This window comes from Notamacropus eugenii, chromosome 5 (genome assembly GCF_028372415.1).
Source record: "Notamacropus eugenii isolate mMacEug1 chromosome 5, mMacEug1.pri_v2, whole genome shotgun sequence".
Taxonomy (NCBI): Eukaryota; Metazoa; Chordata; class Mammalia; order Diprotodontia; family Macropodidae; genus Notamacropus; species Notamacropus eugenii.
The window spans coordinates 291,491,602-291,506,739 of NC_092876.1; the positions used below are offsets into that span (position 1 = coordinate 291,491,602).

A 15,138-nucleotide genomic window follows, 5' to 3' on the forward strand; every position below is an offset into this window, starting at 1 on the left:
GGAATTCCCCATCATGATGTATGTAGACAGGAAACACAGGTGTTGAGAAACTCTATTTGTATCATTTTATGTGAGGCACAGAGGCTAAAGAAAGGTGGGTGTCATTGCAAGATCTATTTCTGGGCCATCTGGCGACAGTTGGATTCTTCTATCTTTGCATTCCCAGTTTGCTAAACAAACGTTGAGAAATTAATATAATTTGAAGATAGCATGTTTCTGTTTCTAAGCATTCACAAAAACACAAGCCAGCTAATACTTAATGTGTCCTAGTGATGTTTATTCAGCAATATCATTTAGGATTCAAATATAGAAAAAGTAAACATACAATTACCATTACTCAAAAGTGTTAGCGGATTTTTTTAATGTTGCAAATTAAAAATTATTGAAGAAGTAGAACCTTAGTTCAAGCAAACATGCATAGTTGAGGGCTTACTAATTTTCACTTCAAGTTCAAGGTTAGCATCCTTCAAATCATATGGCAAACTTGAGAAGGCAGATTGAGACAAATTCTACCCTGGGGACAAGCCAATGACAACAATAAAAGGACATGTCTAAAGGTCAGTCAGCTGTCAACCCTAGGGATGCGGGAGATGGGAAGTATCAATCACAATTGAAGAAAAATAAATGGATTTAAATTGTCAATTACCAATTACATTTCCAAGCAGCCGCTGATGCAAAATAAAGAAGATAGCAATAATAAATTAAGCCTTCCTGATGGAATTCATTGTCTACCCTATTCTTTCCATCTCTGTTTTTCCTTCTATCTTTTTTTCCCTTTTAAAAGCATCTTGCCCTTCCCTTTTCCTTTTCTTACTGATCAATTCCCCATTTCTTGTCCCTCCTTTGCTGGAACCCCCCATTTTTATTCCCCTGTTCCACTCCCTAAGCATTCAGCAGCCTTTTTACAAAAGTACCACAGTATGAAGAAACACATTTCCTTATGGGGTATACAACCTTATTGGTTACAATGGATGTCTACTTTAAGAAGCATGGAATTCAATTTGGTACTTGTTTACAAGAGAGAGAGAGAAGAGAAATCACCCAATTCATTGCTGGTGCCTCCTCTTTTAGTATTTTCCCCAATAAATTTGCATTTATTGGTAGATTTCCAAAGGCAGATATTTCTAGTTGCTTTCATCATTCTGGCTTGCCTACTTCACAAGACTGTTGTCACAATCCAATAGTCACAATCCAATGGCATCTTCATCTTTTTGAAAGGACATTTTCATAAAAACATCCCAGAAAAGAAATATATTGCAAAATTATCTTCTAATGGCAATATAAACTATGTACTGTATTGTGAATGTGAAAATTAATTCAGGTTGAACTATTCTTAACCCCAGTTCTAAAGGCCACTAGGTGGTAACAATGGATGACTGCTGGACTTGAACTATGGAGGACCACAATTCAAATCCTCCTTCAGACTCTCAGCAACTGTATGACCCTGAATATGGGATGTAACTTCCAGCCACAGTTTCCTCATCTGTAAAATGGGGATAATAATAGCATATGCCTTATAAGAATGTTTTGAGAATCAAGTCAGATAACACATAAAGCACTTTGCAAGACTTAAAGTGCTAAATAATTGTTTTAGAAAAGTGAAGTTAAGGGACTAAAGTTCAATCACCCTTCTTCCCACGTTGTTTTCCATCTCTGACAAATTTGAATATTTCGTGGTATATTCTATTGCACAGGATTTTTGCTAGGACTCACTTTTTTTTTTCATTGTAAAGTCTTCAACATGCTGATGCACATAATTATCTTGTTTTGAGAGGATTTCAAGCATGCTGTTTTTCATTTGTTGTAGTCAGAAGCCATGCATGTGAAGTAGATCCATATGGAATGCCAGGGGGATGTTCGCACATCTGTCTGCTCAGCAGCAACTACAAAACACGGACTTGTCGTTGCAGGACGGGCTTCAACTTGGGAAGTGATGGCAGGTCATGCAAAAGTACGTTGTTAAACTCAAACACTTTGCCAGCAGCTAACATTTTAGAATAGGATTTTGAGTGTTAATTAGTATCATCATCATCCACAACAGTAATAACATGAGCCCTCGTCAGGTAAAATTTGCATACAAATATGCACCTGTCTTTACTATCAGAAAATGGTATTTGTCTTCATCTTGTAATAGTGTCCTCAGGGTAAAAGAAGCATGAGGGTCAGAGTGGTGAATTGGAAAGGGTGTTGCACTTGGAGTCACATAACTTGAGTTCAAATAATGTCCCTGTTATATATAATGTCCCTGTGTGACCTTGGACACATCTCTTAACTTCTTGGGCTCAATTTCCTCAATTTTTCTCCAAAGGCTATTGGACAAAATGAGTCCTATGATCCTTTCCACATTTAGATCTATGATCCTAGAATAAATTACTGGATTTGATTAACCACGTGCTCATTCACCTCTGGCTAAATATTATTTTAGAAAGAATCATTCATATAAGCACCATTATTATTAACCATTTACTCTGTACCCAGCACTTTGCTAAGCACTGAGGAAGATAAAAATTAAAGTAAAATATGGTACCTATTCTCATGTACTTTGTATTCCAGTACGAAAAGACAAGATATTCATGCAAATATAATAAAATTCAGAATATAATCCATGCAGATGAGGAACATAAAGTACTATGAAATAAGAGAAAAAAAGAAGAAATCACTCCCAGGTGTTTTGTGGGGCAGGAGGGGCTATGTATGTGTTGGAGAGGGGAAGATCAAGAAAACTTCATGAAGGAAATGTCATTTGAAGTGATCCTTGAAGAAAGGGTAGGAAGTCCAGAGATGGAAATTATAGATAGCATTTCAAGTATAAGGAATTCAATTCAATTTAGCAAGCATTGATTCAGGGAACTGTGTGATGTCCATTGCTGTGGAAAGAATGATGGATTTGGATTTGAAAGAACTTAGTTTCATTCCTAGCTCTGTGCTTTACTATATTTATGACCCTGCACAAAATGTTTGACCTCTCTAGGTCTCAGTTTCCTCATTTGTAAATTATGGGTTATATTAGATGATATTCATCATCTACAGTTTCTGTAGTCTGAATTGGGTTGTTAATTGGCTTTTATTTTATTCAATCAATAAACCATTTAACAAATACCTACTATGTGACAGGCATTGTACTAAGTACTGGGGTTACGAAAAGAGGCAAAAGACAGCCCCACAATACTTTAAGAATATACAATCTAATAGTAGAGATTCATGAGCTTTATCCCAAGGGGTTAGGCTATGTCCTATTGGAATTCACATTGAGTAAAAGGTCTAACATTTTACAGAATCATTGAATTTCTGAGTTGGAAGAAATCTCAATCCCCACCTAGTTCAATGGATACCTAAAAAAGAAATCCTACCTAAGCATAACTGACATTCAGTCATCTAGTCTATTTGAAACCTCTAGTGAGGGAGGAAGCATTCCCTCCTGAAGCAGCCTATTCTATCTTTAGATAGTCCTAATTGTAAGAGCTAGCACTGAGCCTAAATTAGCCTCCTTTCAAAATAGGACCTAAAGTAAGTGGAGCTTCCAGGCAACCTAACCTTACTTCTTTAAGTTTCATCCATCTTCACATTAGCATGTGTAGGGCAATGAAAAGAACACTATGGGTAACATCAGGTGATCTGAATTAGAATCCAAGCTTTGATATTTATTTGTCAGTGGCATCAAACAAGTCACTTCCTCTCTTATTTTTCTAGAGTGATCTATAAGGGCTTGAGATAGATAGATAGATAGATAGATAGATAGATAGATAGATAGATAGATAGATGATAGATAGATAGATAGATAGATAGATAGATAGATAGATAGATAGATAGATGGATGGATGGATGGATAGAAATCCATGAATCTTTCATGGATAAGTCAATGAGTGAATTTTGAGGGTGAGCATTCCAGGGCAGGTAGGGGGTGCAATAGAGCACCAGGTCTGGAGTCAGGAATACTCCTCTTCCTTAGTTCAGTTCTGTCCTCAGACACTAGTTGTGTGATCTTGGGCAAGTCACTTAACCCTCTCTACCTCAGTTTACTCATCTGTAAAATGAGCTGGAGAAGAAAATGACAAACCACTCTAGTATTTCTGAAAGATAACCTAAACTAGGGTCACAAAGAGTTACACATGACTAAAAGTGACTCAACAACAAAAATTCCAGGTACAGGAAATTCAGTTTAGCAAACATTTATTTAGGAAAGAATATGATCTCCAGAAATATTCCTTCCCTATTTTCTAGTAATGTAAAGCTATCACCATTATTTAGAATGTAGGCTTCTTGAAGGCAGCTTTTTTTCATTTTTGTCTTTATATCTCCAGAATCAAGTAAAGTACCTGCACATAGTAGGTGCTTAATGAATGCTTGAATTGAATTGTTTATCACAACATGAGCATCAGTTCCTTGAATATGATAATGTATGATTCCAAGATGTTTTTATTTTAATCATGTGGTTTTCAATAACTTCAACATTAAAAATATTCCAAAATGCATTACACACATCCCTGCCTACTTAAACAGAATACGCAGAACATAATTTAACCTTTTTCTTTGTGACTCTGCCTCATCATTATGAGCATGACCTAATTGTATTTTGCTGTAATGTTGTTGTCAGGGCCTATTAAGCTGGACAGGATCATTTGCTTCTATATTCAATGGCCCCAGACTGTTGTATCTTTTACTTGCCCTTAAATTTAGCATTTTTTCCTTTATTGTCAGACTGAACTGTCACTTCTAGCTTCTCTTAGTACATCTGCCTCTCATTTGTTGCTTCCAATATACTCTAGATTGAGAAGAAACAGACAGTTAAGATTGTTAGAATTATTTCTAAAATGAGAGTAAACATGCTCAGAATGAGAGACAGGGAATATCCCATATGCAAAATCATAAGATTTTGATTATGGAACTCTATATTATTCAGAGACCATTTCTGCTTACTTTCTGGTTTTTAACTGTTCTCATACATTGTGGATAGAACTTCTGGATAAGTATGGCATTGTCCCTTGTTCTGAACATATCATGATAAGATCTAGTAATAATGGTGATTCCAGAGTTAAGTTCAAGAGAATATTTTCTGAAACATGGCTGAGATAATATCATTACTCTGCTCTTTTGAGCCTTTTAACATCTTATTTTGGGAGATCCAGAGCAAACTTTCTGGATAAATTATTCAATTCTGCTTTCAGCTCATTTACCTACCATTTTTGTAGGTATCTAATCACCAGGTATCACAGTTCTTCCTTTCTCTTAACTGTAGTTTACGCGATACTGATGGTCTCCTTAAAGAAATGTCTTAACATTTCCCTCCTGACATTTTATTTTTGAGACTTAGGTGACCTCTAGGTAAGAATCTCAGTTTAACCAGTCTCAAGTGAACTCTTGGTACTCTCGATTTCCAGACACATTACAATGATATTGTTTTCCCCTTCTACAGGTTAAAAGATCACTAGGCATTTCATCTGATAACATACAGAATTAATCCAAGATAAGGTACTTGAGGACTCAGGCAAATTTTCTGTGTTAATTCTCCTCCTTTTACCATAGAGAGGTTTGAATTTGCCACAGGAATATTTTTTGTGTAGGGAAAGCCATCTTGGATCATACTCCTAAAAAAAGAATTTAAACATTTTTTTTGCTTGCTTTTTGTGACTGTCTTTGTAAGAGCTGTAATAGATTTCTGAATCTTCCAGTAGATGGAAATAGCTTTTGGGGTTCAAATTAAGAAACAAAAAAGAAAGCTAGATTGTTACTGGCATTTTGATTTTGAATCTTGGAAGTACAAATCATGTTTGGACACTCAATTATATTCACGTACGAGGAAGTGATAGCAAGTGATTTCTTTTGTTTGCTCTGACAGTCCATAGATGAAAAGTCTTCTATGGCATGTTTTGAATTTTCTGAAGTTTCCGGCATTGTCAGATGTAATGAATGCCATAGTCAGTGTCCAAAGACAGCTTTAGATAGATTCTAATCAGTTGTAAAATTGAATGCACAGGATGTTTTTATAAATGTCCATTTCACAGAGTTCCACGTTATCCAATGATCTGTCATGTTTTCAAAACAGACAGTTACAGACAAAAGAATAATTAACTAGATATAACCTATTCACGGAAGTAATTTCTATTTTAATTAAAGTAATGCAATTAGCCAGCTTTCTTACACTGAAATACATTTGGCATATTTTAGAGTTTAATTTTTGGTGTTGAATTTTTTTAAACCCCACTAATTGTGCCAGTTAATTAAACAGTGTCATTATGCAGAGTAAAGAAGATTAGGCAGCACCAGTTGTTTATGTCTGTAATCTTTCTTCAACAGGACCGAAGAATGAGTTGTTTCTCTTTTATGGGAAAGGACGCCCAGGAATTGTTCGGGGAATGGACTTGAATACCAAGATAGCTGATGAATACATGATCCCCATAGAAAATCTGGTCAATCCACGTGCTCTGGATTTCCATGCTGAAGCCAATTATATCTACTTTGCTGACACCACCAGCTTCCTAATTGGTCGGCAAAAAATAGATGGAACAGAACGTGAAACCATTCTGAAAGATGGTAGGTGGCTTGGCATACTGGTTTCATCAACCACAGCTGAAGTAAAGACTTTCCTGAAGGAATAAGTACAACTTATGTCACAAACAGCTTCCCTCAAATCTACTTAATGCTGTGAAAATGTCTAAATGATTTTTATTTTCCTCTCATTTAATTTCGCTAGCTTTCCAATCTTCATTTTAGAATTTCTACGGTTTTCTGTGGCATATTGAACAGTAATACCATTGATGATAAAATATATACTTCGACATATCATTTAGAGAAAGTTGGGGAATATCGGTTAAAAATCTGGGCTTGACTTTTTCTAGTTATGTGAATGAGACAGGATATCAAGTATGTGTTCTTCCATTTCCTTGTTTATAAACTGGAAATAATAAAGTGAAATTAGTTAACATATATGTAAAGGGTTTTGCAAACCCCAAAGACCCAGATAAATACTATTATCATCATTATACTTGCACTTTTTCACAAGTTTTTTGTCAGAAACATGATTTATTTATTTTAGCCATGGCTAAAGATGAAGATTTACTATTCAACTGCATAGCAGTCATAACTCAGTGGGAGTGAATGAGATCACTAAGAAAAAGAGTATAAAGAGCAAAGAAAATCAGAGTTTTGGGAGAGGACCCCATCAAGGCAGTAGAACACCAGCAAGAACACCAAGTACAGCTAAAGGACACAGACAATGAGCAGTTACTGAAGTATAAGGAGAATGAGAAGATAATGTCACAGATGCCAAGTGAATGGTCAGTGGTGTTAAATGCTGAAGTACAGTCAAAAAGCATGAGGAATGGAGAAAGGTTGTAGGATTTGGCAAGAAGTCGCAAATTTTTTTTTCAAGAGAGAAGTTTTATTGGGATTTGGGTGACAGAGGTAGATCAGGTGGAATTGACTAATGGTAAATATGTGGAAAAGCAAATGGTTGCTTAAGAGAGTCACAAAGTTGTGACACTGTTTTCATTATACCATAGGATCCCAAATTTAGAGCTGCAGGAGCCTCAACTAAAACTCTTCTTTTTTACATTGTTTTGCTCTGGATATAGAAGTACTGAAAGGGAATGACCAATGAAGAAAGGCCCTAGAGAAGACAGGAATTGATGGAATCAGAAGCACAGGTGGAGGGGATAGCCTTGGCAAGGAAAGAGTCATATCATCTCCTGAGAAGGTAGAAGATGAATCTGGATAAGATAGGCAGGATATGGATTTATCTGCTAAAAGAGATGAGGACACAAGGTATCAGTTGAGTGTTTGGAAATAAGTGAATGTTTAAAGCATTTATGTTGGGAAGAATGATAGCAGGTTGATTAAAGTTTTATAAAAGGACTTGTACCTTGAAGGAATTGCTGAGATAAGGTTGCATGGTGATTCAAGAGTGGGAGAAGAGAAAGTAGAAAGAGGGAACTCTCAAAAGTTGGGTACTATTATGGCAGGAAAGACTGAATACCATGGAATTGAAGGATTCACTAAGGGCAGAAAGGGTGTCATTAAGTTAGGTGGTCATTGGAAAATGAAGCCAGAACAGTGATGATGGAGTAAGAGATTAGGAAAGTGCAAGAGATTTTGATGAAATCCATCAAAGAGTAATACTGGTAATATAATAAAAAGCATATTCTTACTGAGGATATGGTAGAGGGCAAAGGAGGAACTTGTTATCAGAATTTAAGATCTGGTAATTAGGGCAGCTCAGAAGCTTTTGAGATCTGCCCAAGAATCGGGACAGAGAGACTCTGGCCAAACTGGCCATAAGGTCGAGATTGAGTGGTGCAGTGCAGGCAGATCACAGAATTCACAAGTCTGGAGGAAGTAGGTTCAACACCTAGGCTAGCTGTGTTACCCTGGACAGACTTTGAGTCTCATTTTTCTCATCTGTAAAATAAAGGTGTTAGGTGTTATGGCTTTTAAAATGTCCTCTAGATCTTTGTAAGTAGTTGAATTTAACCCACATATATTCAAAGTATTTGAAGATGAATTCATTATAGTTCTAGTCTACCTCCCTTTCCCCCCAATCAAATTATGGTTGCTTCTAAACTCTGACTTCATGTTTCAGCTAATTATCACAACTTTGACTACAGTGGTATCTTATCAGTAGAATGAATGGTGCAAGGTACCCCAAACAGGCAGCAGAAATCCATTTGAATAACCATCCAACTAGCATTTCTGGATAAGGTCGAAGTGACAGTTTGAAGGTTGTGAAAGCATTGGCAGATTTTCACACCTAAAATCCATTCAGCCTCTTACTATTCCTTTCTCAGGGAACATCTTAATACCTTTTTATTTTAGCTGCCAAATAGAACAGGTTTTCTATTGCTTTTCTCACCTGCAAGAAAACCAGCGATCTCCATTCAGAGCAAAACAAAAACATCTGAATAGACATTTGCCTGTGATGAATGACAATTTTTCATGACTAAAATCAAGCATTTCCAATTCTGTCTAGAATCAGGGCTCAAACTTACTGTGCTACTTGTTCGTTAGGACACTGGGACTGGGTATGAAAGTAATACCCTCCCTGCTGGTCGAAAGGGTTTGGCTTAAATGTAAGCCTGGTCACAGGCACTTTGCCTTGGTGGTGGTTACTTTGTCCCCTGATTATCTTTCTCCATTTCTTAATGACCTTTACCATGGATGTCTTGACTTCCTGAGCCATATTCTCACTCCATCTTACTCTTTTTTTCTTGGCTCTCCACCCAACCGTTAGAATTTAATACCTTCTTTATGCCACTTCTTTGTATGAATCACATTCACCCATAAGACACAGATGTGTGCCTCCATTCCAGATCAGCACTTCTTAACTGTAGGCAATCAACTCATATGCCCTGGGGCCAGGTCACTAATGCTATAGCTTAACTGAACTTTGCTGTTCTCCCTGGGCTTCAAAAAATTGCCCAGAAATGCAAAAAATCTTGTGATTTTCCTCTCAGTTTAAATTTAACCTTATAAAGCTAAGTTGTTTCACAGAACAACCAAAAATTGTTTTATTCATTCTTTTCTGTAAGGAGTTCTACTATATACCATAGGTAATACTCTGTTTTTGGCGAGTGATAACTTAGATTAGGGATACTATTTTCAGAATAATATTTTTGGGTCCATAAAATAAAATACATGGAGTTAAAGAGAAAACAATGATATTTAAATATGGTCACCAAAGATTCTATAAACAAGTTCATGGGTCCCAGGTTAAGAAATCCTACCTTAGATTTTAGAGAAATTTTGTGCCAGGAAAAATGTGAACATTTAAGATGTGTTGTTATGGAAGATAAGAATTTGCTTTGCCTTCCTTAAGTACCACAGACTGAGGAAAATTAAGAAAAGGGAACACAATTGGGGCTGAGAATTAAGGGTTATGAACAGGAGGGACAAGATCAATCCAAGCCATGATATGAAAAATATAACTACACTATCAGATTATTTGTAAACAAAAGCTGAGCTGTGATTTGTCATATCAAGATCATTCCCTAATCCCTCTTCTTTGAACATTTTGTTATACCATCCTCTGTCATCCAGTAACCTCTAAAGTATTCTCTTGTCTTCTTCCATGTGCCACAGTAAATGAAAGGGCCCCGTAGAAAATGAGAAACAGAGTCTCATTCCTTGATCAACCTGGGGTGGGTGTGGGTATAAATATGGAGTCAGTTATGGGGGGTGGGGAGTCACAGAACTCACCAGAGAATAATATTTTGTTTTGTTCTTTTTATAAAGTATCTGCCTGAGACAGCTTTCTTGTGTGGGGCGGTATACTAATCTCATTTTCTTTTTGATCTGCTGAATCTACTCCATTATGCATATGTACCGATGCCATGACTATCTCCAGAACTTGAGGCCATGGTTCTGTAGGAGAGCATTGTAGTGCTACAGCGTTAAGGATGCTGAATTTGGAATTGAGAGAACAAAATTCAAATCTGGGTTCAGACACTTAGAATTTACGTGGTGCTGAACAATAACTTGACTTCACTGGACCTCAGTTTCCTCATCTGTAAGAGAGAGAAAATGATAATTTTAATGTATACCTCACAGGACAGTTGTGAGGAAAGAACCTGGCAAATCTGAAAGGTTAATATAAATGTAAGTTATTATAATGTTGTTGAAAGGTTATTCTCTTCTCAGGCCCATATTTTTGTCATTCTGCAGCTATAGGGCCTAGAGACTCTTCCATTCCATCTCTACCTGATAAGGATTCTGTGAAACTCTGATCAAAGTGGGTGCATCATAAGAGTTTCTGGAACAGAAGGTTGACATGCAATAAACAGGGTAATTCTAGCTCTTAAGTCACAGGGCTAATCATCAGAGTACTGGTGGGCCACTATGTCTCTACCAGTTTCTTGGAAGGTTTCTTGACACCAAGTTTTCAGGAAGATAGGTAAGCCCATTCTCTGGATGTAAGGACTCCTCAGGGGATAAAATTACAGCTGACTTCCCTCATATCTTTCCTGGTAGTTATACTTCAAGGTGCTGTGGGAAGCCTCTAACTCCCCCAGGTAGTCTTGAATTGTAGGTTTATAGAATAAATGGAGAAAAGAAGGAGTGATCAAATCCCTTCACTCTTCCTCCACAATATGTTGCTAGGTCTTGTTGATGATATCCTTATAATATCTTTCATATACTATCCCTTCTCTTCTCTAACACAGCTATCATTCTGGTCTGTCATCTCACACCTAAACTATTACAGTAGCCTGTTAATGGTTCTTCTTGCCTTAAGTCTCTCCACACTCAATTCTACTATCTTCTCAGCTATCATAGTGATCTTCCTGCAGCCCTAGTCTGAATATGCCAACTCCTCTGTTCAATAAACTTGAGTGGTTGTCTGTTACCTCTAGGATGAAATATAAAATCCTCTGTTTGGCTTTTAAAATCCTCATAACTTGGCCCTTTCCTTTCTCCCCAGTCTTCTTCTATATTATTCTCTTTTACATAATCTATGATCCATTAACAGTATCCTCCAACCAGACACTCCATCTTCTGGCTCCATATTTTCACTGGTTGTTCCTTATTCCTGGATCTCTCCTCCTTCTTATGTCCACTCCTTTGCTCCCCTGATTTTCTTCATTCCCCAGGTAAAATCCCACCTGCTACAAGAAACCTTTCCTAAGTCCCTTTAAATATAGTGTCTTGCCTCCGGAATTGTTGAGAATTTATCCTGCCTGTGTCTTGTTTGTCCGTAATTGTTTGCATGCTGTCTCTCTCCCCTATTAGAATATGTGTTCCTTGAAGATAGGAACTGTTTTTAGAATTCTTTGTGTCCCAAATTTTTGCACAATGCCTGTCACATGGTAGAAGCTTAGGAAATGCTTGACTTGACTTCATATAAAAGATTAGAGCATAATGATTGCATTACTAGAATTTTTCGTTGTTTTTCAATTGTATCTGACTCTTTGTGACCCATTTTAGGATTTATTTTGGCAGAGAAACTGGAATAATTTTCCATTTTCTTCTCTAGCTCATTTTACAGATGAGGAAACTGAGGCAAAGAGTTAAAAGATTTGCCCAGAGTCATACAGCTAGTAAATGTCTCCAGTTGGATTTGAACTCAGATCTTGCTGGTTCCAGACCTGGTATTCTATCCTCTGAGCTACTTAGTTGCCCCATTGTTGTAACAGAATTAAGTATTGGGGAACATGATTACTTGGTTATTTTGGTGGGTATAGTTTTTATTTGAAGCAAAAGTTCTTAACCCCCTTTTTTGTCATAGTTCTTCTGGTAGTTTAGTGAAGACCATGGATCCCTTTTTAAAGTAATGTCTTCAAGTGAATAAAAGACAAAAGATTGCAAAAGGAAACTAATTATTTTGAAATAATTATCAAAATATTTTTTAACAAAAAAAGTTCATGAACCCAATTTAATGACCTTAGATTCACAGATTTAGTGCATGTACTCTATCTGTATATTAGGAATCGAGGTGAGTAACATTCCATGGAAAGGTAGACTTTTAACTGCATAGTTGCAATTTTCATAGATCTAAAAGAAGAGAAAAATTGTGAACCTTGGTCAGAGTTGATGTGTGAAAAAACAAAAACTGCACAGCCAAATATTTCATTCAAGAGAAAGTAGGAGTCCTGGTTTGTGTTAGGGATGGGAGGTATTCTAGTACAGAAGAGAAAATTATCCTTTTTGGGCAGTTATCTACTACTATCAGATTGTTATATTCCTTTGAAGAGACCAGTGTCATGACTAAATCCCTCATCACTTACATGATGAGTTTAGGGAATCTGGCAGAGACACAGCAAACCTTCTGGCTTCCCCATGGATTCTTGGCCTGGAAATAAATGATATAGGCCTGAAATTGCCAGCAGCCATTGTTTTCTACCTTTGGCCACCAAAAGCATTTGGTGGCAGTATGTAATATTTTGAAGAGTCTAACATGGCTGACTCTTGGGTTGTCATGGAAGAAGTAGAACACTACCCATCTATCAAACCCCTGTGAGGAATGCATGGGCAAGAATTGAGATTTAAGGTCCTATTGAAAACTGACATTCATCTCCCTGCTTTCTCAATTCCTCTTCCTCCCCCTTGCCCCAGCACTGAATGTGGGATTTAGAATGAAGACAAATGGTCCTTTAGCTAGCAAATCAATTCTGAGAGGTCTGTTTCTTCACATTTATGATCTATAAGAGGGTTTCTCAGAGAGATGATGTACTGAATGTCTAAATTTCATTTTTTTACAAGTGTGTCTGCCCAATAGTTACAGTGTCTTGATTGAAAGTAAAGGTGAAATTAAATCTACTAAAAATATCACCCAGAAGATCTGGTATTGACAGAGAAGACAATCTGATGGTGTTCTAGGTTCTTATACTTGGTGTGAATGATTTTCTGAATCCCTTAAGGTAGTGCCTCTGTGATTCATATGGAAGCTTTACAGCTAGGTAGCACAGTGGATAAAATTATGGGCTTGAAATCAGAAAGAAATGAGTTCAGATATTGATTCAGATCCTTATTAATTGTATCACTCTGAACAAGACAATGAATATTTCTCAGCCTTAATTTCTTCATTAAAAAAATAAGGTAGGGGAAGATTGGCTTCTTTTATTAAAATTTTGAATATTTATTTTTTCAACTACACGTAAAATAATTTTTACATTTTTTTGAGTTCTAAGTCTTCTTCCTCCCACCCTTCCTAAGATAACAAGTAATTTGAAATAGACTATACATTCGCAATTATGCAAAACGTATTTCTGTATTAGTTATGATGTTACAGAGAACCCAGAGAAAAGAGAACAAAGAAAGTGAAGAATGGTATACTTCAAACTATATTCAAACAGTATCAGTTTTGGTTTTTTTTTCTGAAGGTAGATAGGATTTTTCACCATTAAGTCCTTTGGAATTATTTTGGATCATTGATTGCTGAGAATAGTTAAGTCTATCACAGTTGATCATTTTTACAATATTACTGTTATTGTACACAATATTTTCTTGGGTCTGCTCATTTCACTCAGTATCAGTTCATGTACAAGCGTCCTGCTGGCCAATTTTTATGACACAATAATATTTCATCATAATCGTACACCACAACTTGTTGAGCCATTCCCCAATTGATGAATATCTCCTTAATTTCCAATTCTATGCCACCATAAAAAAAGCTGTTATAAATATTTTGTACAAATAGGTCCTTTACCTTTTTTTTTGGTCTCTTTGGGATACAGACCTAATAGTGATATTGTTGGGTCAAAGGGCGTGCACAGATTTATTGCCCTTTGGATACAGTTCCAAATTGCTCTCCAGAATTGTTGAATCAGTTCACAATTCCACTAACAGTGCATTAGTATCCCAATTTTCCTATATCCCCTCCAACAATTGGATTTTTTGCTTTCTATCATATTAGCTAAGATAGATATGAAGTGACACCTCAAAGTTTTTTTTTAAGTTGCATTTCACTAATCCACAATGATTGCATTTTTTTCACATGACTATAGATAGCTTTGATTTCTTCATCTGAAAAATGTCTCTTCATATCCTTTGACCATTTATCACTTGGGAATGACGTGTATTCTTATAAATTATACTTAATTCTCTCTATATTTGAAAAATGAAACCTTTGTAAGAGAAACTTGTTTTAAAAAATTCCCCTAGCTTTCTTCTCTCTTTCTAATCTTTGCAGCTTTGATTTTGTGTCAGACTTTAAAAATATAATCAATATAATTTTTCAATATAATCAGAATTATCCATTTTTCATCTCATACTCCTTTGTATCTGTCTCTGTCTCTCTTTTTCTCTCTCTTGTTTGGTCATAAATTGTCAGTTATCCATAAATCTGACAGATAAACTAAATCCTATAACCATTTTGACATTAATTCAATATATGGTATGAGATGTTGGTTTAAGTCTAATTTCTACCAAACTGTTTTCCAGTTTTCCCAGATATTTTAATCAAATAGTGAGTCCTTATCCCAAAAGCTCGGATCTTTGGACTTATCAAACACTAGATTACTATGGTCATTTACTATATATTCCACTGATTATAATGATTCCTCTCTCTTACTTAGCCAGTACCAGATTATTTTGATGATTCCTGCTATAAGTACAATTTGAGTTCTGGTATGGCTAGGACACCTTCCTTCACATTTTCCCCCAATAATTCCTTTGATGTTCTTGACCTTTTCTTCCAGATAAATTTTGTTATTA

At 36.2% G+C, this 15,138-nt stretch overlaps 1 protein-coding gene across 3 annotated transcripts in view; it reads left to right on the forward strand.

Moving 5' to 3' along the window:
• Window positions 1–15,138, forward strand: part of LRP1B (LDL receptor related protein 1B) — a 2,222,640-nt gene that overhangs the window by 1,212,533 nt on the left and 994,969 nt on the right. For all 3 annotated transcript variants that reach the window (XM_072613193.1, XM_072613191.1, XM_072613192.1), the window contains 2 exons: window positions 1,808–1,951; window positions 6,295–6,531. In XM_072613193.1, the coding sequence (XP_072469294.1) occupies window positions 1,808–1,951; window positions 6,295–6,531 (381 nt within the window). The remainder of the gene's footprint in view (window positions 1–1,807; window positions 1,952–6,294; window positions 6,532–15,138) is intronic.